The sequence below is a fragment of the Herpailurus yagouaroundi genome, unplaced genomic scaffold, assembly GCF_014898765.1.
Source record: "Herpailurus yagouaroundi ecotype Mexico unplaced genomic scaffold, PumYag 192, whole genome shotgun sequence".
Taxonomy (NCBI): domain Eukaryota; kingdom Metazoa; phylum Chordata; class Mammalia; order Carnivora; family Felidae; genus Herpailurus; species Herpailurus yagouaroundi.
The window spans coordinates 18703176-18730299 of NW_024412423.1; the positions used below are offsets into that span (position 1 = coordinate 18703176).

General features: G+C 36.7%; 1 protein-coding gene across 13 annotated transcripts in view; it reads right to left on the bottom strand.

The window, feature by feature from the left end:
* Positions 1-27124, bottom strand: part of RAPGEF6 (Rap guanine nucleotide exchange factor 6) — a 192273-nt gene that overhangs the window by 24943 nt on the left and 140206 nt on the right. For 8 of the 13 annotated variants that reach the window (XM_040444399.1, XM_040444397.1, XM_040444401.1 and 5 more), the window contains 6 exons: positions 26253-26410; positions 23316-23330; positions 17830-18070; positions 15320-15703; positions 5248-5459; positions 342-465 (listed from right to left, as the gene is read on the bottom strand). In XM_040444399.1, coding sequence (XP_040300333.1) covers positions 342-465; positions 5248-5459; positions 15320-15703; positions 17830-18070; positions 23316-23330; positions 26253-26410 — 1134 coding nt within the window. The remainder of the gene's footprint in view (positions 1-341; positions 466-5247; positions 5460-15319; positions 15704-17829; positions 18071-23315; positions 23331-26252; positions 26411-27124) is intronic. The other 5 variants (XM_040444398.1, XM_040444402.1, XM_040444396.1 and 2 more) reach the window with 1 other exon arrangement.

The window sequence follows — 27124 nt, forward strand, 5'->3', positions numbered from 1 at the left end:
ATTTAGTAAAAATAAAAGGCATGTGCAGACTAATATTTAAGTCAGTTATTTAACATAACAAGATAGAATTATCCACATACTCCAAAAAAGTAATACAGAACCAGGGCTCAAATCTCAGCAAGTTACATAATTCTGGGCATATTACCTAAATGCTCTGAGCATCCCTTTTTCACAGGTACAAAGAAACCCATACCACCTACCTTTAAAGGGTTGTTGTGGTAAATGATTACTGGAGACTGACATACAGTGCACAGCAAATGGGAGATGGCTAATAAATGATAAATATTATTACTGTATCACTTGATGCCACTGTAACACTTCTACAGACTTCAATGCCATACCTCTGTCGAAACATCATAGCTGGGTCCATGTTAGCAGAAGTCATTCGAACAACTTGACGGATTTCCTTGGCAATCATTCTTAGCTTCTCAAAATTCACTAAACCATCTACTTTGGAGTCATTCCCTACGGAATAAAACCAACTTTTTCATTTTCAAAATTAAAATGCCCATATGAAGGTAGGAAAAGTCAAGTTATTCTGGGGGCACAAATCAGAACCGTCTTTATGAAATTGCCACTTCTGTTTTGAACCGATAAAAGCATATCTGGTTCAACTATGCTCCCAGGGAATGAACTAACTAGGAGGAATTCTATTCCTATGGGAGTGATTACAAGTACTGGAAGTTGATAAGCTACATAGCTTCTAAACCAATTTCACTATGTTAAAGGCACATCTATAAAATGTGTGGCTCCTGAAATCTTACTGTCTAGATGCTCAGCCCACTCTATCAGGTACCTGTATCTGCTCTTTTGGACAGCAGGGTATAGCACTTGAAAACTTAGGCTTTAGCCAGAGGTCACAAAGAGTGACCTATGGGCTTAATTAACCCAGTAAGTTTTCTTTGGTTTAAAATCTTTTAAGGGGTGCCTAGCTGGCTCAGTCAGTTATGTGTCTCACTTTGGCTCAGGTCATGATCTCACAGTTTTTGAGTTTGAGGCCCTCATCAGGCTCTCTGTTCTCAGTACAGAGTCAGCTCTCTCCCTGTCTCTCTCTGCCCCTCCCCTGCTTGTGCTTTCTCTCTGTCCCTCTCAAAAGAAATGAATAAACTCAGAAACATTATAAAATCTCCCAAAGTTTGAAAACTGAACAATACCTTTTGAAATAATGCATAGGTCAGACAAAATCAAGAAAAAAAAATAAAAATAAAATACTTTAAAAAAGTGTTAAATGAATTGTCAACATTTAACAAATAGAATATATCCCATGAAAACCTCTGACTGCTTTTAAAAAGGGAGGGTTCTGGGGCGCCTGGGTGGCGCAGTCGGTTAAGCGTCCGACTTCAGCCAGGTCACGATCTCGCGGTCCATGAGTTTGAGCCCCGCGTCGGGCTCTGGGCTGATGGCTCAGAGCCTGGAGCCTGTTTCTGATTCTATGTCTCCCTCTCTCTCTGCCCCTCCCCCGTTCATGCTCTGTCTCTCTCTGTCCCAAAAAAATAAATAAACGTTAAAAAAAAAAAATTAAAAAAAAATATATAAAAGGGAGGGTTCTAGTGGGGGGACTAAGTAAGAGTAGATCTGTTTTCCCAAATGGCAATTATTAGTTAAATTAAGGTGACTGGCTCATAGAGTAAACACTTTCTGGTCTGCCATTCATCTTTTCTTTCCGAAATCTGCATTTACATTTGTGCTAGCTCTTAAGTTCCATAACTTTTATTTGTTCTAATCAGTAGGGCTCTGAGGAAAAATTCAAACAACTTTCAAAATGATCTACTTTTTGTTGAAGAGGATAGCTAGGAGATCAGACTTAGCCCATTTGATGGCTTACCAAGTTCAGACTACAAGGTAAAAACTGTATGTTTAAAAGGCAATGTGATGGTCTATAGTAGTGTTTCTTTTTCACACCTGTCTTTTATAGTTTCTGTGACCCCATTTATCTACTCTGGTAGCCTGTGAGATGCCTCTGTGGAACTCTAAGTTCCTAATGGCAAGTCTGAGAACCTAATGCGTCTGAAACATAGAGTGGGGTCTGCTTTCTCATGGTAAAGAGCATTTATACAATGAACATATGAGTTGTTCAGGGTCTCAACATGTGAGCTAGTAACAAAATAATCACCAAAAATACTTCCAAGTCACTAGGGGCGCCTGGGTGGCTCAGCTGGTAGAGCATCTGACTTCGGCTGAAGTCATGATCTCACTGTTCGTGGGTTTGAGCCCCGCATGGGGCTCTGCACTGAAAGCTCAGAGCCTAGAGCCTGTTTCGGATTCTGTGTCTACCTCTCTCTCTGCCCCTCCCTCACTCATGCTGTCTCAAAAATAAATAAACATTAAAAAAAAAAAACAAAAACAAAAACAAAACCTTCCAAGTCACATAAACATGTCTTGAGGGAACAAGTCAGAAAAATATATTTGAAGCCTATCAGAGTATTTTCTTATGAAAAAGGAGTGATAGAGAGGAAGCATTAAGACTAATGAGAACAACTCTCCTGCTGAGAATAATTAGAAAATTTGAGCAAAAATAGAAAAAACAAGTATTTTAAGGCAATAAAAAGCTATCAAGGAAGTGAAGATTTGGAAGAAGAATGAAAGATCTGGGAAAGGTTTACCATTTCCCAGTGCCTGACCCTAGAGGCATCTACTGATTCAGAAAAGGGGATGATGAGCTTAAAAAACTAAGTAGTGACACCCTGACTTCTTAGGTTAGAGGAAAACACCTTAGGTCCTGGTAAACCTCCAGTGCTTTGGGTTGGGATCCTGAAGGGCTATCCTGGGACTACGATGAACTAGTTGTGACCAGGATAAAAGTTTAGTGTTAAAATATCTTAAAAATGTAAAAATGGATTAAGGTGATCTTGCACTGCTAGCTTACCTAGCTGCCTGGCAAAAGCAAGTTTTATTTCTTTCTGGAGGAATGGAACATCATCTGAAACCTCCAATTATTTCTGTAATCTTTTATACACAACATCCATTTGATCAGAAGTAACTAGAGACGTCAGAAGAAGAGATGACAAATGAAAACAGGAGACAAAGACAACAGAAAAGGACCCACAAAGGATGGAGTTATTAGACAAAGACTTTAACTAAGCTGGATATGTGCAAAGATGTAGAAAACAACACTAAGAACTTTAGCAGAGAACACAGAGATAAAAAAAATTTAAGTTGTAAACCTGACAAAACACAATAACTGGCTAGGAACTCACTGATATATTTAAGAGTAAATTACACATAGTTCAAGAACTGATAAACTGGACAGTAAGTTGGAAGAAAATATCCAGAATGAAGCATGGTTAGACAAAAAGATGAGAAATGGAGAAAAGAGGGTATGAGACAATAGAGGCAGTCATCATGTCTAAGACAGGCGAAATCAAAATCCCTAAAATAGAGGTCAGACGAGGGTAGGTAAGAAATCTGAAGACAAAATGAATGAGAATTTTTCCAAAACTGATGAAAAATACCAAAACATAGGTTTCAAGGTATCTTATAAACAAATCAGGACTAAAACAAGCAAATGCCACACCTAGCTACATCATAGCAAAACTACAGGGGGAAAAAAAAAAAAAAAAAGAGACCAAGAGAAGAGACAATTACAAAGCAGCTATTGGAAGAAGGGCGGAATATAATCACAAGAACAGCAAATAGGACTGACAAATGACTTCTCAGTATCAACAATAAAAGCCAGGACACAATGAAATGGTCTTTTAAAATGTTTAGACCACTGCGAACCAAAATTATGCCTTAAAAATGAATATGAAGTATAGATATTTTTAGATAAATGAAATTAGGATATTTCATCACCAGCAGACTTGTACTTAAATAAACAATAAATAGTATTCTATAGGAAGAAAAAAAACCCAACCACATGGAAGCTTTGAAAACAGAGGAATAAAAACAGTAACATCATCTAGAAAAAGATAAATATTGACTTCTCTAAATGATAAGATCACATAGAAGTTAAAGGCATGACAAGCACATATAAACTGGTAGGTGAGTAAATGGAATTCAAGTACTCTAAATTCCTTGCACTGCCCAATACACAGAAAAGTACTAATGACTACTAACCTAATTAATATCAACTAATTAAGTATAAATATAATGCCTAGGGTAACACTAGAAAAATAGTAAAACAGTGTATAGTTAGCCAGTTACCAGACTAGAATAAATACTATATACAAAAATTAATTCAGGGAGACTGGAAGTGAAACATGCTAAAAGATCCATATGCTAGTCTTTTAAAACTAAGAACGTGCTGTGTATTAAAAGATAACCTTAAGAGATTCAAAAGGCAAATCATATTACACCCAGGATTTATAAGAAATTCTTAAAAATGCATTAAATAAGCAACAACCTAATAAACGAATGAATTTACCAGGTGTTGGTGAGGAACACTAACTCTAGCACCACTGCCAGTGTTGCACTTTTGCTAGACAATGCCAAACTGTTTTCTAAAGTTGATTATATGAATATCACATCCATAATAAAATCCACTATGAACAGTATTAATATTCAAAGCAGCATTATCCGTAATAGGTGAACAGTGGAAAACTATAAAATGCTTATCAGGAGGATGGATAAATCCACTGTATTGCATTCAGGTAATGGAATACTAGTTGTGAAAATGAAATACAGCTACACTCAAAAAACATGGGAAAATCTCATAAATCTAATATTGACTAAAATAAGCCAGAAACCAAACCAAACCAAAATGCAAGAAAACAAATATACTATGTGATTCCATTTATATAAAGTTCAGCAACAGATAAAACTAAACCACAGTATTAGAAGTCAGGACAGTCATTGCTTTTGAGGAAGAGAATGAGGACGGTTATTAGAGAGGGGCATCAAAAGGGCTCCTGCAAGGCTAGCAACATTTTATTTTTGACCTGTGAGTTGATTACATGGGAGTTTGCTCTGTTGTAATTCATTTAGTTATTCTCTTGTTATGGTCATTTTACTGTATTGAATGTGTTGAATAATTCAATTAAAAAAAGTTTGGAAGGAAAATTATTAGTGAACAAAATAAAAAATATGAACAAACAATGTGATGTGGGTGTAAGTCAAATTTAAGTTTGAATGCAGAGGGAAAACACTTAAATTTGTTTTTGTCAATAATGTGGGTTTTGATTTCTAAAATTTGCTACATTTAATTAGGTAAAGCTTTTGTGATATAAAAGGCTGAAAAATATAATACATCACAATTCTGTGGAATTTGCTGAAGCTAAACACACTAATTTTCAAGTAACTTTTAAATACCTTCATGTAGAAATGTCATATCTTTCTTGACAACAGGGAAGAGTGGAATAATTGGAGGCTGCATGCTTTGACTACTAAGAATATTTCTATATTTTGCCATGTTTCTAGATGGATCAAAAAGGTCTTGTAGATCCTGGAGGTGTTTCTCATACTTGCTTGGTAATTTTTCCCAAGTACCTCTGAGTCGTGCTACAGATGCCAGGTTCAAGCCACTGCCAAAGATGAGAATAAAAACATTAATAAGGGACTTGAATAAGGGAGAAGACTCAGGGCAGTAAAGCGTATACAACAAATTTCTCTAATAAAGATAAAATAAATAGGGACATATTTCCAATGTGTTGAAATGAAGAGACCAAAACCATGGGAAAAAAAATAATAAAAGGGCTCTCTGATGTTACAATCAGGAAAATTTATACCAGAAGAACTACATTATTTGCGTATAGTTGTAGACTGTAGCCTTTATTTTACAGCTTGCATGTATTGAGACATAGTATTTCCATAAAACAGACACTTAAATATAAAAAAAAAAACCTTCAAATATCACAAAGTTTTCTTTGCTTTATTTAGAAAATAACTTTATGAAGACACTGTCTATTGTGAAAGTGGTTTAAGTAATGCTGGACACAATTGCTATAATAACTGAGGCAAGTTCTAGAGCTGAGGCAGCCTTCTTTCCAAGGTTTTGTTCTCTCATGTCCCTGATTCAAATACTTCCCTATCTCTAGGTTCTAATCCTGTCCCCCAAGGCGTCCACATATTCAATGTCTTCTTCTGACAGGATTTTAAGCTCAGATAGCCCTCCTTTGGAAAACATGCCCATTCGCTCCTCTCTATCCCTTTATGTCTATACTACCATCAGGTAGGCTTCCACATGAATCCTGCATATATAATGCTTCAATTTTCTAACCAGTTAACCCCTCTTTTATTCCCAGGCACCTGACTTTTATGCACACCACTGTACTTAAAATGTTTTCTTGACTTCTGATTTTAAGGTGCGGAGTTAACATATCTTTGTTCCCTTTGCCTCTCAGAAATCATCCCAAGAAACTCTATGGATCAATAACAGAAATGCAAATTTCATCTTCACAGAAACTAAGATATCTGTAACTCCTAAACACATTAAAAGGTTGCCAATAAACAGTTAAGATTAAACAGGAGAATGCCAAATGCTGAAAAAAAAATGGGCATGGTTAAAGATCTCAATGCAAGCTGGTGAAGTTCTCCGAAGTGGCTACCTCACCCTAAAGGCAAGAACAGCAAATATCCTATTGGAGACAACACAACAGAATCCATAGGATGACAGAATTAGGTGGGGGCTTGACTGTGATCTTTACCAGGGAATGCCAGGTTAAGTACACAGAGTGAGATAATATCTTCATGAGACAATATCTTAATACCTTTAACAGTGAGACAGGACAGAAGGTAGAAATTCTGAGCGGTAAGCAGCCCCAAAGCTGCCCATCTCCACGTAGAGGGAGGGAGGGAGGGAGGGAGGGAGGAAGGGAGGAAGGAAGGAAGGAAGGAAGGAAGGAAGGAAGGAAGGAAGGAAAAAAACAATTCACATTCAAGCTCAATTCCTGCTAGCCTGAAATAATGCCCTGGATCCTCTCCCACATGAACCTCCTGCAGATAGTTGGTACAGGAAAACTAACAAAGAATACAAGTAAGAAAAATGTTGCCACCAATCAAATAAAAATCAATGACCTAGCCATGATTTCAAATGAATAAAGTAAACAGCTTAATGGAGTGATATAAAGAGCTTAGAGAAAATATGGTAAGAGAAGTTGATAAAAAAAAAAACAAAACAAAAAACTAGTCGAGTTCAGAAAAGAAATGAAAGAAATATAAAAACCAACACCGAAATGAAGGCCATATTGGAACGTACTAAAGAAAAAAAAAAAGACCGTGCACAAGTTGTGTTAAGGATCAACAAAAGCAATCAGTGGAAGCAATCATCAATCAATGGAAATTCTATTTCTCTAGAGAGAAAATAATGGATATGGAAGAGAATGGAGATCTAAAATGTGCAATAACTGCTATCTTTGGAAGAAGGAAACAAAAATAATGGAACTGAAAAAATATTCAAAGGTATAACCTGAGAAAACTACAGAAACAAATAAGGCACTACAGACTCAACAGGCACCACAGTCCCAGAGAACCAGATACAGAACTAAAAGAGAGGTAGAAACACAGATGTAAAGGTAAAGGACATCAGAGACAAGGACAGAACATGGGGAGAAATCTCAGAGATTTGAACAGCTACATAAAATGCTAGTTATGAAGCTATTGTCTATGACATTACCAGGAAATAACACGTGAGACAAGAATTTTAAAGCCACAATGTGATGGACGCTCAAAGACAACAGGAAGACACTTCGAATATATTCAGCAAATAGAATTTCTACAAGACCTTTATAAAATGACTAGAAAGCAAACTTCAACCAAGATTTGATTACAGAGAGTGATGTCTGCATCATGACAGCATAAGATATCCCTTGTTTTATCCCTCCAACCAAACAAAGAAAGTCTAGCATCTACTCATGAATAACACTGCGTGTGTGGAACCCCGCATCATTCGCCAAGGGGGCTTGGGAAAGCCTTGTTTACAAGTGTATTGGTAAGAGACCATCTTTAGTACTGTTTGTAGAACCTACAGGAGGTTACGAAGTGGTTTGTGCCCCCCTTGCCTGTAGTCTGGGAGTGCCTGCAGAACAAGAACTCAGTCACCTAAAGAAGAGAGAGAGACTTTGTGGAAGTCCAGGTTTCCAGACCAGTACTCAGCTGGAGTAAAACAAAATAAAAAAACAAAAAGGTTTGGATGCATTCAAGTAGGTAAAGAGAAGAGCTTGATTTTGCTGGCATCATCTCTTCTCCAAAGCAGCACAGTTGAAAGGTAACTAGATAGCTGGTGATTTTTCCCAGAGGAGAGAGGGAGAGCTGGTGAGTACATGCCTGGTTTCCCTAATTGTGTAGGATGCTGTCAAAGACACTCATTTTATTCTTGGAAGATCCAGACCCAGAACATCCATTAAAGTGGGAGCTCCATGACTAGGGGGAGGGAGCAGATCTGGAGAGCAGCATTTAAGATTCCTGGATAATTTGTAAATGAACACAGGATCTAAGAAGGCAAACTGTTGACATTAAAAACATGAAAGGTGGGGAGTAAAAGGGTTTTGCTTATGATTGAAGTTAGTATCAGCATGAAATAAACTGTTATGTTTCATGTAGATCTCATGGTAACCAAAAAGCAAACACCTATAATATAGACTCATGGGAAGACAAAGAAAAGGATATTAGAGCATATCAGCACAGAAGATCATCAATTCACAAAAGAACACAGCAAGGGAGTAAAAAAGAAAGACAAAACAGCGAGAAAATAATAAAATGGCAGTAGTAAAAGCCCACATGTATCAGTAATCATTCTAAGTGTAAATGGACTTTGTATCTTTTTCAATTTCCTTCATAAGCTTTCTACAGTTATCAGCATACAGATCTTTCACATCTTTGGTTAGGTTTATTACTAGGTGTTTTATGATTCTTGGCGCAACTGTGAATGGGACCAGTTTATTTGTCTTTCTGTTGCTTCATTATTAGTGTATAAGAATGCACCTGATTTCTGTACATTAATTTTGTACCCTGCGACTTTGCTGAATTCATTATCAGTTGTAGCAGACTTTTGGTGGAATCTATTGGGTTTTCCATGTATAGTATCACGTCATATGCAAAAAGTGAAAGGTTGAGTTCATCTTTGCCAATTTTGATGCCTTTGATTTCCTTTTGTTGTCTGATTGCTGATGCGAGAACTTCCAACACTATGTTAAACAACAGCAGTGAGAGTACACATCCCTGTCATGTTCCTGATCTCAGGGGGAAAGCTCTCGGTTTTTCCCCATTGAGGATGATATTATCTGTGGGCTTTTCATAAATGGCTTTTATGATGCTTAAGTATGTTCCTTCTGTTCCGACTTTCTCGAGGGTTTTTATTAAGAAAGGGTGCTGAATATTGTCAAATGCTTTTTCGGTATTGGTTGACAGGATCCATGGTTCTTTTCTTTTATTAACGTGATGTATCACACTGATTGGTTTGTGAATGTTGAACCAGCCCCGCAGCTCAGGAATGCATCCCACTGGATCATGGTGAATAATTCTTTTTATATGCTGTTGAATTCAATTTGCTAGTATCTTATTGAGAATTTGTGCATCCATATTCATCAGGGATATTGGCCTGTAGTTCTCTTTTCTTGTTGGGTCTCTGTCTGGTTTGGGAACCAAAGTATTGCTGGCTTCATAGATTGAGTCTGGAGGTTTGCCTTCCCTTTCTATTTTTTGGAATAGCTTGGGAAGGATAGGTATTATCTCTGCTCTAAATGTCTGGTAGAATTCCCCTGGGAAGCCATCTGGTCCTAGACTCTTACCTGTTGGGAGATTTTTGATAACTGATTCAATTTCTTCACTGGTTAAGGGTCTGTTCAAATTTTCTATTTCTTCCTGTTTGAGTTTTGGAAGTGTGTGGAATTTGTCCATTTCTTCCAGGTTGTCCAGTTTGTTGGCATATAATTTTTCATGGTATTCCCTGATAATTGCTTGTATTTCTGAGGGATTGGTTGTAATAATTCCATTTTCATTCATGATTTTATCTATTTGGGTCCTCTCCCTTTTCTTTTTGAGAAGCCTGGCTAGAAGTTTATCAATTTTGTTTATTTTTTCAAAACCTACTCTTGGTTTCATTGAACTGCTCTACAGTTTTTTTTAGATTATATATTGTTTATTTCTGCTCTGATCTTTATTATTTCTCTTCTTCTGCTGGGTTTGGGGTGTCTTTGCTGTTCTGCTTCTATTTCCTTTAGGTGTGCTGTTAGATTTTGTATTGGGGATTTTTCGTGTTTCTTGAGATAGGCGTGGATTGCAATGTATTTTCCTCTCAGGACTGCCTTCGCTGCTTCCCAAACCGTTTGGATTGTTGTATTTTCATTTTCGTTTGTTTCCATATATTTTTTAATTTCTTCTCTAAGTGCCTGGTTGACCCATTCATTCTTTAGTAGGGTGTTCTTTAACTCCCATGCTTTTGGAGATATTCCAGACTGTTTCCTGTGGTTGATTTCAAGTTTCACAGCATTGTGGTCTGAAAGTGTGCATGGTATGATCTCAATTCTTTTATACCTATGAAGGGCTGTTTTGGGACCCAGTATGTGATCTATCTTGGAGAATGTTCCATGTGCACTCGAGAAGAAAGTATATTCTGTTGCTTTGGGATGCAGAGTTCTAAATATATCTGTCAAGTCCATCTGATCCAATGTATCATTCAGGGCCCTTGTTTCTTTATTGATTCTGTGTCTAGATTATCTATCTATTGCTCTAAGTGGGGTATTAAAGTCCCCTGCAATTACCACATTCTTATCAATAAGGTCGCTTATGTTTGTGATTGTTTTATATATTTGGCAGCTCCTGTATTCGGCACATAGACATAATTGTTACCTCTTCATGATGGATAGACCCTGTAATTATTATATAATGCCCTTCTTCATCTCTTGTTACAGCCTTTAAAGTCTAGTTTGTCTGATATAAGTATGGCTACTCCAGCTTTATTTTGACTTCCAGTAGCATGATAGATAGTTCTCCATCATTCCATGCTCATGGATTGGAAAAATAACATTGTTTAAAATGTCAATACTATCCAAAGCAATCGACACATTCAATACAATCCCAATCAAAATTGCACCAGCATTCTTCTCGAAGCTAGAACAAGCAATCCTAAAATTTGTATGGAACCACAAAAGACCCCGAATAGTCAAAGTAATATTGAAGACGACGACCAAAGTGGGAGGTATCACAATCCCAGATTTTAGCCTCTACTACAAAGCTGTAATCATCAAGACAGCATGGTATTGGCACAAAAACAGACACATAGACCAATGGAATAGGACAGAGACTCCAAAACTGGACCCACAGAAGTATGGCCAACTAATCTTTGACAAAGCAGGAAAAGTATCCAATGGAAAAAAAGACAGTGTCTTTAACAAATGGTGCTGGGAGAACTGGACAGCAACATGCAGAAAAATGAAACCAGACCACTTTCTTACACCATCACAAAAATAAACTCAAAATGGATGAAGGATGAATGGGCGACAGGAAACCATCAAAACCCTAGAGGAGAAAGCAGGAAAAAAACCTCTCTGACCTGAGCTGCATCAATTTCTTACTTGACACATCTCCAAAGGCAAGGGAATTAAAAGCAAAAATGAACTATTGGGACCTCATGAAGATAAAAAGCTTCTGCACTGCAAAGGAAACAATCAACAAAACTAAAAGGCAACCAACGGAATGGGAAAAGATATTTGCAAATGACATATCGGACAAAGGGCTAGTTTCCAAAATCTATAAAGAACTCACCAAACTCCACACCCGAAAAACAAATAATCCAGTGAAGAAATGGGCAGAAACATGAACAGACAATTCTCTAAGGAAGACATCCAGACGGCCAACAGGCACATGAAAAGATGCTCAACGTCACTCCTCATCAGGGAAATACAAATCATCAAAATCACACTGAGATATCATCTCACGCCAGTCAGAGTGGCTAAAACGAACAAATCGGGCGACTACAGATGATGGAGAGGATGTGGAGAAATGGGAACCCTCTTGCATTGTTGGTGGGAATACAAACTGGTGCAGCCGCTCTGGAAAACGGTGTGGAGGTCCCTCAAAAAATTAAAAATAGATCTACTCTGTGACCCAGCAATAGCACTGCTAGGAATTTACCCAAGTGATAAGGGAGTGCTGATGCCTAGGGGCACTTGTACCCCAATGTTTATGGCAGCACTTTCAACAATAGCCAAGTCATGGAAAGAGCCTAAATGTCCATCAACTGATGAATAGATAAAGAAGTTGTGGTTTATATATACAATGGAATACTACTTGGCAATGAGAAAGAATGAAATATGGCCTTTTGTAGCAACGTGCATGGAACTGGAGAGTGTTATGCTAAGTGAAAAAAGTTATACAGAGAAAGACAGATACCATATGTTTTCTCTCTTATGGGGATCCTGAGAAACTTAACAGAAGACCATGGGGGAGGGGGAGGGGATAAAAAAAGTTAAGAGAGGGAGGGAGGCAAACCATAAGAGACTCTTAAAAACAGAATAAACTTGAGGGTTGATGGGGGGTGGGAGGGGAAAGTGGGTGATGGGCACTGAGGAGGGCACCTGCTGGGATGAGCAATGGGTGTTGTATGGAAACCAATTCGGCAATAAATTTCATATTAAAAATAAATAAACATTAAAAAATTAAAAAAAAAAAGACACTATGACTTCATCTAAAAAAAAAAAAATAAATGTAAATGGATTGAAATTTTCCCACCAAATGGGTGGAAGAATAAAAAAGCAAGACCCAACTATATGCTGCCTACAAAAGACTCACTTTAGCTTAAAGGACACACATAAGCTGGAAATCAAACTGTGGAAAAGACAGTCCATGCAAGTGGAAACCAAGTGAGAGCAGGGTAGCTATATTTGTATCAGATAAAAAGGACTTTAAATCAAAAATGGTAACAAGAGACAGGGTCATTACATAATGATAAAGGGTCAACTCATCAAGAAAACATCAAAGTCATTAATATACATGCACCCAACATTTCAGCACCTAACTATATTAAGCAAACAGTAATAGACCTGAAGTAGCAACAAGCGGCAATATACTAGTATGGGACTTCAATACCCCACTTGCAGGAATGGATGAATTACCTAGACAGAAAATCAATAAAGAAATGGGACTTGAACCACACCTTAGGCTGAATGGACCTAACAAATACACACTGGACAGGTCTTTCACCATTAGCAGAATATTCACTCTTCTCAAGCATGAACGGAACATTCTCCAGGAGAGATTAGAAACTAAACCTCAAAAGTCTTAGCAAATTTAAGAAGACTGAAATCATGCTAAATATTTTTTTCTGCCCATAATGGTCTAAAACTAGGAATTAAGAAGAGGAAAATGTGAAAATCTACCAATGGGTAGAAATTAAACAACATAACCGTGAATGGGTCAAAAAAACCAAAAGGGAAATAAGTATCTCTCAAAAAGGAAAATGGAGACACAACATACCAAAACCACTGGGATGCTGCAAAAACGATTTCCAAGACAGAAGTTTAGTGATAACTTTCTATAGTAAGTAAGATCTCCAATAAATTATCTAACTTTTCACATCAAAGAGCTAGAAAAAGAAACTTAGCCCAAAGTTAGGAAAAGGAAGGGAATAACAAATATCACAGCAGAAATAGAGGCCAAAAAATAAAAATAAAAAAGCAATGAAACAATAAACAAAATTGACAAACTCTTAGCAAAACTAAGAAAAAGAACTCAAATAAATAAAATATAGTATCTAATAGCAGGAAGGACTGGTTGGTTCACCTGTGTCACCTCTGCTGGAAACTTGGTATGTGCTTTATCTTGTCTGATACACTTAAACATAAAATAGGAGGAACAAAGCAATTAATTTTTCAGGAACTACTGAAAATGTGTAATGTGTATAATAAAACGCTCTTTAAAACAAAACAAACCTCTTAACCAAATACCCATTTTGGGGCTACTGTTCACCACCTTCTCTTGAATCATTCTTTCCTTGGCTTTAGTGACACGATCATCACTGTGCTGGTGTATTATTTCTTTTATTCATCCTCTATCTCTTGGTTGGACTCTCTTCTTCACCCCAACATTCAGGATGGTCACTAGTTATGACTCTTAAGCCATTTACCTTTTATGCTCTCTGGTTACACAGAAATCCTCTTGGTGTCAGTTTTATTCACACTACTCCAAAACTAAGCCTGTCCCTACACAGTTTCAATTTCTAACCTTCGAAGTACTTATCAATGGCATTTTTGTTCCCTTTAGACTCAGCTGTTAAAAACTGTCAGTATGAAGTGTGATCCCTGCATTTTACAGATGAAAAACAAAAAACAAAACAAAACAAAACAAAAAATGGTCTTCAATTTTCTACTGACACATTGCTACTACACCACAGATGCAGGACTCTGACACAAGTGCAGCTGATTCTAAAGGTCACTGCTAAACTCTGTTCCATAGTCCTCCTAAAAAAAAGAAACAAACAAAAAACACCCCCGCCCCAACCCAAAACTCCTCCTAAAGCATCTAATTAAAGTGTATCCAATGGTTAACTTCATAAAGGACTTTTTTATTACCATGACAGATTTATCATGATAAAGATTCTGATTCTATCTCATGTGAGGGTAGGAACAAGCCATAATTAAATTCTGGGCGGGGGGTGGGGGGTGCGGCGTGGCATACATAGTTGGGATTAAGATGTAATTATGCTGCTATATGTAAGCACGTGGCCTTATAAATGCACAAAACTGCAACTACCCTCCCTATTTAAAATTACACTTCCTTTGAGAGGAATCCCTCTAATGATCAGCACTATACTATAGGGGAGGGTCAGAAGATAAATTATCAATCTCAGCCAAACCTAGTGAGTCAGGGGAAGAAGATTCCCAGCTCATATAACCATCCACACTTTCTGGGCTTTTATAAACCAAATTTTTGTAATTCTAATTCTAATGCCTACCTTGTTTGGACAACAACACATCCAGTGATAGGTGAGGCAGTACCTGATGAATGAGCTTACCAAATAGTTGCATTATTACTGTTGTTGTTGTTGTTTCAAAATAGCAATTTTAGATTAGAGTACTGATACCACACTATGATTTTCCAGTGCCAAATCACAGTGAGGTAGATAATGAAAGATGCACAGTACTGGAGTCTGATGATAAAGACCAACTGTTGGGCATATATCCAAAGAGAGTATGCCAAAGGGAGAGAAAGGAAGAAAAATGGCAAGGCAATCAACCTTATTCAGCCAAAAAAAAAAAAAAGTTTAAATGAATGATGGAAGAAACAAAAAGCAAAAAACCACTATCACCAGAAGGGAAAACATATTAACTCTAACAATACTTTAAAAACCTGTTAATCGGACTTTTCTTCTGCTAGTCACTTAACACACAAGAAATTAGCTTCATATCTAATACAACAAAACTATACACAACTATTTGTACAAACTTACCTTATTATTGCAAACATGGAATTGAAGTTCTTACATTCTCTACAATGAAGTGCAATTTTAATAAAATGCTTAATAATCTTCATTCGTTTGAGCTGATTTGGTTCAGTTAAAATCTCTGAAGCAACCCAGAATGTCTCCTGGTTAACAATGTCCTCAAACTCTTTCAAGTGAGTATTTCCTGTTTTGGAATCTAACTTAAAAAGGTCATCGATGTATTCAGTAGGCTCAATATTACGAAACAAATCAAAGTCCCTCATTGATAGCTGAGTGGCCACCTCAATGGTACTGAGCTGCAGCATGGACAGTTGGCTTTCCTTAACTAGTTCTTGGGCATCTTCATCTGAACATAAAGTTTCTGTTTCCATGTTATTTTTTAAATAATACCTAAAAAAAAAATTGTTTTTATAAGTGATTTCACATTTATAAGAGCATCTTCCGTATCTAACTTGTCAAAATGTCATTATACGGTTAATAACATTTTGTCAAAAATATTAGCAGACTATTCATTTGTAGATGAAATGGAAAATTAACATTTTAAGTGTTCATTTATTTTTGAGAGAAAGATAGAGGGAGACAGAGAATCCCAAACAGGCTATGCGCTGTCAGCACAAGGCCCGAGGCAGGGCTCAAACACAGGAACCATGAGATCATGACCTGAGCAGAAATGAAGAGTCAGATACTTAACCTACTGAGCTACTCAGGTGCCCCAGAAAATTAACATTTTAAATGAGAAAAATTTAAAGAGTAAAAATAATGTTGATAGTGCCGTAAACCTTATCATTTTACACAACTACTCACAAAATGTGTCAATAACTGTGTATATATTCTTGAGGATGAAAGCTCTATAAGGCCTATATGAAGGTATCTGATGCATAGCAGGTACTATGTTAAGTATTTGTTCATGGACAGCATGAATAAACACCTGAATCTATTCAGAAGTTGTTCCTACGCTTATTTTCTTCTTCATTTCTGAATTCCCAAGAGGAGCAAAGAAGAGTAAAACCTGTAAAGGAGAGAAACCCTTGCACTAACATTTTCTCCCTTGTTAAATACAAAACCTCACTCCAGCAAATGGTACTGATCAGCAACCATAAAAAAGACCTTCATTTTCTTCTTTTTACATCAACAATTCTATAGCACTTAAAAGTTAAGAGACAAGCTTCACAGTTGGGAAATATCTTGCACAAGGCTGTTGCTGGGGACAAAGAGGTAACATGCTGTGTCACACGTCACTTTTACTTTATTCTTTTCTGGTATACAACTCGATCCAAGCCTAAGTTTGTATCTCATCTATTTTTACAGTCAAGCAACTATACCTCTTTTTCTTCTTTTATACTGTTCACATGCCTAAAAGAATACTACAAATGTGTTGAGACCCATTACACTAGTTAATTATATCTAACATTTATAGGGTAGGTCAACTCATTAATTCTCTTAACATTCTTATGAGGTAGTTTCTATTTATTATCATCCCCATATTTTTGATGAGAAAATTCAGGCAGAGAGAAACTAAATAACACCCTGGTCACACAGCCAGAACTAGAATTTACCCAGACTGCTGAGCACCCTGGCTCCAGGGTCTGTGCTCTTTAAGCACTATGTGTAGCCAGCAAAGCAGAGTTAACCCACTCTTTTAACAGCATCCATGGCAGGCAATCTCTCTAAGGTTTCTAACAATTTTACTCTACATGTAAATCTCAGGTCACTAAAAAGAACATATTATTCTCAGAGAAAACCACCAGCATAAAGAACAAATGTACTATAGAAACAATCTTCTGGTTGATCAAATAATTTTCGGAGCTCATTTAAAAATTATGCCTTCTTTTGTCCCACGTAAATTTTAGTCACATTAAAAACAAATTTATAATTTAACACATATATTGTCAAATACATATAAAGATATGTATCACTTGGTTTCCTCTGTAAAAAATGGACTGGACTACATCAGTGGTTCTAAGACTATTTCAGCAGGAGGGCTAAAATAGCTTAGCAAATTGTCCTCTCTCTCCTCTCATTTTCAGGTAGTCTTTATGAGAGCTAACATTCTGAGATTCCATTTACGTAATTATGGAGACAAGGAAGCTGAAAAAGAGAAATCCTACTTTAATTTTAGAGTGAGTTCAGTGGCCTTAAGACGTGATGTTTCTACTTAAAATGTCTGTTTTTACACATGATCTTCAAAAACACATCTAGATAAAGGGGGATTAAGAGATTTAAAAACTTCCAGTTATGTAATAAATAGCTCATGGAGATAAACACACAGCAGAGGAAATATAGCCAATAACAGGCTGACAACATTGTCCGGTGACTACACTCATCGTGGAGAACACTGAACACTGTACACAACTGTCAAACATGCTGTACACCTTAAACTAAGGCTAATTATATAACTGTAATAAATATAAAATAAATAAATGTAATAAATAAACATAACTGTAGGCTAATTATAGTTCATTAAAAAAAAGAAACACATCTAGAAACAAAATACATTCACTAATAAGCACATTCACCTTCCATTGAGCTGAATTCTATCAGCTAATTTGGAGAACTGGTCCGGAAGTCTTCTCTGTTTTATGACACCCTCAGGAGTAACAGAAACTTCACAGAGAGAATATGTGTCAGACGCACCAGTCAAACCAAATTCATGAACAGCATGACAAACAACTTCTTTAGCTGTAGTGTCTTTACTGATGATAATGTAGCAACTTTGTTGATCTGCTTTGAAAACTCTTATAACTTGATCAGGAATATCTACATGAATACAAAAGTGTGCCTTGTTATTTTCAAGACAATTAAACTCTTCAAAAAGCAATTCAGAACAAAAAGCTCCCTCTGAACAGTGATACATACATTTCTATTCTAGGAGGTTAACAGAAATCACTGTTGCATTTATTGATAAATGAATGTATCAGCCTTCTCAGGTGATGAAATACTAATATATGTTCACAGAAAAACACATACAAAAAAATAAGCTGTTTTTAATGGAGGCATAGGACTCCTTAAGATATATTTATGTTTTAAAAAATGTTTACTGGGCGCCTGGGTGGCTCAGTTGGTTAAGCGGCTGACTTCAGCTCAGGTCACGATCTTGCGGTCCGTGAGTTCGAGCCCCGCGTCGGGCTCTGGGCTGATGGCTCAGAGCCTGGAGCCTGTTTCCGATTCTGTGTCTCCCTCTCTCTCTGCCCCTCCCCCGTTCATGCTCTGTCTCTGTCTCAAAAATAAATAAACGTTAAAAAAATTTAAAAAAAAAATTATCTTCTAAAAAATGTTTACTTATTTTTGAGAGAGAGAGAGAGTGATCGTGTGCATTTGTGTGGGCAGGAGAAGGGCAGAGAGGTGGGTAGAGAGAGTGAATTCCAGGCAGGCTCTGTGCTATCAGTGCAAAGCTTGATACAGAATGTGAACTCATGAACAGTGAGATCAAGAGTCAGATGCTTTAACCCAATGAGCCACCCAGGCAACCCCATAATATGTATTTTATATTTTTACATCATACAAACCTTTAATGACAAACATTAGGTTGCATATCTTTTATAATGACATTATGATGAATAATACCCCCCGCCCCTTCCCTAGTAGATAAACCTTTGCAGGCAATCTGATTATTTCCTCAAAGAAAATCCAAAAAGGGTGGGGGATGGGGGAGGAGACGAAGAAGAGAGAGAGAGAGAGAATTGCTGAATTCAAGGAAGGACATGCTTATTTTTAAGGTTTTTGAAATATAGTGCCAAAGTGTTCTCCAAAAAGGCTATAATATTTTATCATCCTGGAATATAAAGAGAACAATTTTCGTTACATTCTTAGTATTCCTTCTTTTTAAAAATACTTTTTGGTATTCTTTATGCTCTTTCTTACTGAATTTATGCCAATACTAGATAACAATGCTCAGTCTACTATAAAGTGGCACATGTTTTCCTATTTTCATATTTAACAGGAAATTTAAAATATTCATGCAGTTAAATCTCAAACTGTCATTTCTTTTTAATTTTTTGATTTTTGAGACAAGAAGAAAGAGAGCACAAGTGGGTGAAATGGGTAGGAGGAGAAAGAGAATCTCAAGCAGGAGCCATGCTCAGCGCAGAGCCCAACAAAGGACTCACTCCCATGACTCTGGGATCATGACCTGAACTGAAATCAACAGACACTCAACCGACTGAGCCACAAAGGCACCCCTTTACCTTTGTGATTTCTGCTATCAGCAGATAAATCTTACCTCAAGATAAATGTTCATATGATATGCACAAATAAGTAATGATATTATCCTCCTCATTCTACCTTATTTTAAAAAATTTTTCTTGTTACACAGCACTGGCCAAAAACTTCCAGGACAATGTTCAATATGATGACCCCGGGCTACTTTTTAATATAATTCAGTGTAAGTAAAAAGTGATTTGACAGCATGAACACATGGTGTATTTTCCCCTAATATTACCGAATATTGATTATAAACATAAATAATCTGAAAATTAATCATTAATATTTCCCAATTTCCTAAAATTATTGTTACAAAATTGTTTAAAAATTTTTTTCCTAATATTCATTTTTGAGAGAGAGAGAGAGAGAGAGAGAGAGAGAGAGAGAGAGAGAGGGAGGGGCAGACACAGAGGGAGACACAGAATCTGAAGCAGGCTCCAGGTTCTGAGCTGTGAGCAGAGAGCCCGATGTGGGGCTCAAACTCACAAACTGTGAGATCATGACCTGAGCTGAAGTCGGCGCTTAACCAACTGAGCAAACCAGGTACCCCAAAATTGTCTTTTTTTTTCTTAAAAAAAATATATTATTTGTGGGGTTTTTTTTGGTAATGACTGTAACTGGGTTGAGTGAGTTTGGTGGCTCAAGTAGATATGGTTTCTCTAGCACTATCTTATTGCATTATTAACTCTAAGAGATAAAGAAAACTTAACAAATTTATCTTAAGGCCATCTGAAGTATACTTCTGTTTAAAGGGAAGAAAAGAGTAATTAAATAGATGCGGCAGAAAATAATTTCACAGAATAAGGTAACATTCTGAGGCTAATGGCACAAAAAGAGAGATTTCCATGACCGACTGGAAGATTCAACTGAACATATATGAATACAATTCCAGGAAAAAGGAGTCCTAAATGTTCTGGGTCTACTGCCAAGTTGGAAGCAGAAAGCTTCATATATTCAATCAAGTCTCTTTTATAAGATAGATGCAACAAACTGCCTTTCTTGATGTATGCAAATATATGAGTCACCAAAAGCCTCTTGTTCATTATTTCTTTGCAATAAGACAATCCTTCAGGTGTTGCTGACATCGGGTTTGTAAACCTACAAGGCTTAAGGTTAGAGTGTTTTATGATCCACCCAAATTGAGATGCTTCTCTACCCGTGGCTAGAAAATATTTTCAAGTAGATGGAAACTGCAGTTTGCTAAGAGAAAGACAGTGAACAAAAGGGTTTCATTATCCCCATTCCTATCCTCTTCACAAAAGTAGGCCTCAGTTGTCTGGGGCTCTAGAATTGGATCAGCTTACTAGGTCTTTGGAGACTGAGCTTTCAGCCCGCAGGACTGGCTAACCCTGAGGTAAGGGGGAGATGCTCTGATCACTTTAACTTCTCTAGGGAAATTTATTCACAAAGAGAGGGTGGGAATTTGCACACATTTCATTTTCTCTTCTTTTGTTTCCAACATACTATTAACATCAGAATTCTGGGAAGGAACTCAGAGTTGTGTATCTTGCTAAACAGTTAAAAAAAAAAAAAAGTCATACTCTCTTAAAAGTGATTTGTTTCCCATGTGAAGGCCAAACTGTGACATAATCACACAAAAGGGATCTGGCATTATGAATGGGTACCTCTAGAATAGAACCATAAAAGGGATTATCCAGAGGGCAGCCCATTACCCAAACCCTGATAAATTTGCCAAGGTAGTAAATGCCAACCTAGAAAGTTACCTGGAAAAGGATTAGAGGAAGACATTTCTTTGCATTGCTATCATTGTCAGAGTAAACCTATTTTTCTCTTTTAGAGTTGTTACAGATATAAAATATCCATACTCTTCATCAACATGTTTGCTGTCAGCGGGACATCATAGATGTCAAACCTAATACTTAAACATGGCAGATATTCCAATGTTAATGATCAGATGAATGGCAGACATGAGGTCAGAATAAATTTCAATCAAGAAAAATGATCTAATTATTTCAAATTTTAGGCATGAAATTAGAATGCATATAAAAATATAACCCCGTAAGGAGAAAACACATTTAAAAAGACTCTTGGTGGATGACAGCATTTATTAGTCTTAAGATTCATAGTTCATTTAAAAAAAAATCTTACGTAATAGGTAAATAAATTTAAGAAAAGCAATCTCCAATATCTGGCCTTTCAACCCAAAGGCAAAATTTCTAGAATGCTAACTATAATCTTGCTGAATAAAATAAAAAAATAAGATACTTGAGGGAAGCATGTATTGACCCTGATGTTAGAGTAAAAATGGGAGACCTTTTTAGGTAAGATGATGATAAAATAAAACCAAAAGGCTGCCTCTTGATTCTATCTTATGTTTTTAATGTTTATTTATTTATTTTTGACTTAGAGTGAGTGGGAAAGAGAGAGAGAGAGAGAGAGAGAGAGAGAGAGAGAGAATGTGCATGCAGAGCAGAAAGGAAGACCAAGAATCTGAAGCAGGCTCCAGACTCTGAGCTATGTGCAGAGAGCGTGACAAGGGGCTTGAACTCACCAAATGCAAGATCATGACCTGAGCTGCAGCTGGAACCTTAACCGACTGAGCCACCCAGGTGTCCCATTTTGATTTTACTTTAAGTTGCTAAATGGTGAATAAATATTTAGGGAGTGCCTGTTATGTGTCAACCGTGTTCCATATGATGAAGATACAATAATAAATAAGATGGGACAAAGTCTCTGCTCATACTTGAGAGAATAAGTGGTGGTTCAAGGAAAGAAAATCTATATAATGAAGAGTTTCACTACGAAAACACAAGATAGTTGTATAATGGTATATATAGATCAAGAATTGGCACTTTTGTTCTATGAAGGGTAAGGCGGTAAACATTTTAAGTTTTGCTGGACAGGAGGCAAAACAGATGATATTTTGTACACACACACACAGAAAATATATATATATATACACATATATATATAAAACAGAGAAAACAAATCTCCACAAAGCATGACAAAAATTTGAAATATAATAATAATGCAAACATAAAATGTAAAGATACATAAACACAGAGACTTAGTCAACACTGTAAATGTCCACCAAAAGGGGACTGGTTAAATGAAATGCCAACAGCTGTTAAAAAAACTGTGGTAGAACAACACATTCTGAAACAGGAAAGTATTCAAGGTATATTGCCAGGTGAGATGGGTAAGGAGAAGGAAAGTACAGTGTATCATTTGGGGTGCAGAGAATGTGAACACATTTTATGTGCACTCAAATTTCTGGAAGGATATATGAATCAATGAACAATTGTTAATTCTGGGGAGTGGAGACTTCTATTCTATCCTTTCTCTGCAATTTGATTTTTCAAAAACTTTATGTTCCTTTAAAATAAAAAATTAGTTAAAATAACTCAGACTTGTAATGCTGAATCTGAAAGTTTACTAAGTATTAAAGAAATCAAATAAAAGGTTTGTGCTATTAAATGAAAAAGAGGTAAGCAAAAAGTTCCATATGCACACTCGAGAAAAAAAGAAAAATTCCAGTTTTACAATCCGTGGCCACACTGTTGAGTTGTTTTAGGTCTCATCGAACATTAGGTCAAAAATTCCCCCTACAAGTTTCCAAGTTATAGAGCAGCATGTATACTGATTCTATAACCAAAAATATATGTATTCAAAGAAAATGATGAAAAGAATACACACCAGTCTACACTGGCAAGCTTATCAGTGGGTAGAAAAGTTCTGGTTCCTACTTCATTCAATTCTGTATCATGGGACTTTTTAAAAATAATAAAACACTACACAGAAATGTTAAGTAATGGAATACCACAGTTTTCAAGATACTTACAGTAAAAACCAACAGCTGTAGGCAGCAAAAACAAAGCAAAATCACAGAACAGTCAGCAATCAAAAGCAAACTATTAACAGTTCTGTAGCTTTCACCCAACTTGCTAAAAACAATTAAACAAGCAGCATAAACACACTGAAATCAACAGTAAGTTAATCAGACTTGGCCAATGTCACACATGTACTACAATACACACATGTGATGTACACAGCTATCCTAAAATTCAGTGCTGTCATGCAGAACTTAAGGAACTGAATTTGAAAATTAACTGCTAAGGAGTATTTTATTCAACAAATATAAACAGCACCATAAAAGCGTTTTCATAAAGTTATACATTTTGGGGTTTAAAAAATACAACTTATAAGTTAAATACCTGTATGTATTCTTTTTTTTTGTAATTAAAAAAATTTTTTTGAGAGAGAGTGGCGGAGGGGCAGAGAGAGAGAGAGAGAGAGAGAGAGAGAGAGAGAGAGAGAGAATCCTAAGTAGGCTCTGCGAGGTCAGCGAGGAGCCCTACGTGGGGCTGGATCTCATGACAGTGAGATCATGACCTGAGCTGAAATCATGAAGCAGATGCTTAACTGAGTGAGCCACCAAGGTGCCCCATATGTGTTCATTTATATTGCTGGTATGGACACAGACTGCAGACTGAGCTTTGCAGACTGACCTCTCAATATAGGTGACCTCTCATATATAGATTTTATCAAAGCATCTTTGGCTCTTTCAACATGTTTTCAATGAGTGAACTATGCAATCAAACCAAGTATCACCTTCTCTTCAAATTTCAGTGCAATGAGGGGCTTACAGTTTCTAAATTTTAGTAACTTCAACCTCTTCTTTTGGTTCCCCCAGCTAACTCCCCAGCTGACTGCTCTCTTAGTCCTCTCCCTACAACCATCCCTTATGTTCCTCACCCCCACCTCTAGATATGCCAATGACAAAAAACAAAGCCATAAAAATCACTTAATTTAGAAACCATCTGTCCTTAAAAACGCAGCTTGTGAAAGTATGCATACTTAGTTTGTGTTTTGGTAGTTTAAAAATATTTTATTTGTGAATGTAGTATAAGTAAGAGGCATTGCTGTGGGACACACATAGAGACATGAAAATAAATTCCCAAGCTCCTACTTGAAAGCAATGTAAGAATAGACAATGAAAATGCGTTAAAGATTTCTCAGAAAGGAGGGATGGCCTTCCCAGAGAATGTAACATTTGAGCTCAGCATCATGGAATAAGAGAAAGTTCACCGGATATGCAGGGAGAGAACTTGACAGGTGGCAAAACAGCACGGGCAAAGAAATCACACTTGTGAAGATATGTGGCAAAGAGAGAGAATGTCAGAGTAGGGAGACTGGCAGGACAGAAGGCTAAAAGGGGGGTTTACAATCATGCTGTGTAAAGTGAACACTGACAGTTACTATGTTATTGTTGCAAGGTTACAGATTCACTCTGCCTTGTCACGATGGGGCTGAGATTCTGCGAACCACATTCTTGCCAACTGGTCCCTTCTTAGGTTATGCCAAAAAGGGCACCAAAAGCAACTGTAAGGTTAGAGGAAGAAAACACTTCCTGCTTTATGTTTTTTCTTGTGGGATTTTTCTTCCTGTACTACCCCAGCAACACGTCTTCACCCTGTGGTGGCATTTCTTTCATGTACCAGAAGATGAATCCACTTTGCAGTTTTCCTGCCTCTGTGATACCTTAGTGCTTACTTCTTTACCATTTTAGGTAAACAGTTAATTGGCAACAATTTCTTATATTAAATTCTGATTAAATATCTGGAGTGGTTTCTATCTCATGACTGAACCTTCACTAATTCAGAAATCATTAAGAATTCCTAAGCAGAGTAACAACTCATTAAAATTTGTGATCTAGAAAGAACACTGGTAGACAGGTAGAGAGGAGGATGTGTTGAAGACAGATTAGTGAGTTTTGTACCCTCCAACAGTTAAGAGGCAAATGAAATTTTTAAAGACCCAAATAACAATGTACAGAATGAATGTCACTAAACTGTGGTACGTTGAGTTTTTATTCAAGCTGCTATAATAAAACAGAAACTTTACTACTACACTTACTATATATTCCCTCCTTTCTAATAATGAGATTCATGTAATCAAGCTTCCTTCCTTTCTTATACTAGCTGTTAGGGCCTTCAGCATTAAAACTGAAGTTGAATCACAACTACACCAATCTTTGTAGATCTATTTTTTTTTTTTTCTTTCTTCTCCTTGGACCTAATTATACATCTTGGTTTTAACTGTATATGTCTTTTATTGAAAGCCATCCCAAATCCTTTCAAGTGATGGATACATAAGTAATTTTTCAAGTTTTTCTTCCCTGTAATGAAATTTTACATTATACAGTTAAATAACAATTTGTCTTTGGGCACGAACTGATGCATAAAAATAAACTTGATGTCCCACATGAGGTTTACACCTAAAACCAAAATTTAAGCACTAATGAAAAGATGCTATAGTATATCTAATTAACAATACATGACAATAAAACAATTTTAGCTTCAGGTGCTGGGGAAAAAAGTTTCCAGAAAATTACTAACACATTTCAGTACCTCACAAAGGAAGAGAAGTGAGGCCACCAAGACTGAAAAGATCTCCCTTATCCTTTTCCACACCATGGATAACTTATTTCTTGGCTGAGAAGCAGCATCCTTGCTTTCTTTCCACTTTTCTGACAAGGGTTACCAAAAGATACCTAAATGTAATCTCTTTCCTATGTACTATTTTATACTGGAGCAAGTACTGCTCAAGCTTACGCAAAAAGACAAAATGAATGTTGTGTTTGGAGTTATGCAGTGAGTCATAACCTTGAGATAAGAGAAGAGGGAAGCAAGCAAATCTATTTGATACACAAGTCTCAACCATCTAATTTGTCACTTTGGAATCAATACGGCTATATAAAATCACAAACAAAAATTACCTGAAGGATTAGAAAAATCCAACATGCTGGTTGTAGGCTGCAGGAGATCAGGGCTGCTGGAAGAGAGTGTTCCAGGAATAGGCATTATAGCCAGACTGTGCCTGCAGTGTCTTGTTCCCACAATGCTGTCATCTTGCGACTGGCTCAGGCCTCCATCACTTGAAAAAAATGTCATACATCACTTTAAAGTAATTGAGAATTCTTAATGGTAAATGTTTCTGCTGTCTGTACACTAAGGCATAATGGAACCAATTCAGAGTGGTGATTTAAAAAATTATATATTACAGCAATTTAAAAATAGGACAACTATAATAATGAATACACTTATAAGTTAAATTTTTAGGATAAATAAATTTTAAGCAAGTTAAACCTAAGAAATTCTACTATATCATAAAGGTGTACTTCATAATGCATCATAAAGAAATAGTCACATTGAGTTTCTGTTGGTTTGGTAAAGAAATTAAATCTGGGTGTATTGGGAGCCTTTAAAGATTGGCCAGTTTCAGTAGACACTAATATATGTATCCAACAAGGCACAACCACACCCCAACAAGGTTCACACTCACAACACAGTGGATGGTGACCTTTTAGGCAAAGGATGCAGCTGGGTCTAAACCCAAACCAAAAAATGGCAGGCTGCAGAAAACAAAGGGACCATATCCGAGTGACAAAGTAAGAGAGGTCTTTAAACATATGAACAACCGGAGAACTGCCCAAACCAGTGATAACTGGGAAAAGATAAGAGGAAGATGGCAAACAGAAAACAATGGGTATATGTGACAAGTACGAAGAAGAAAGAAGAGGGCCAGAAATCAATATAAGGAAAAAAGAATTTTATAGTCTCTGAAGTTTATTCGAGGACACATTATTTC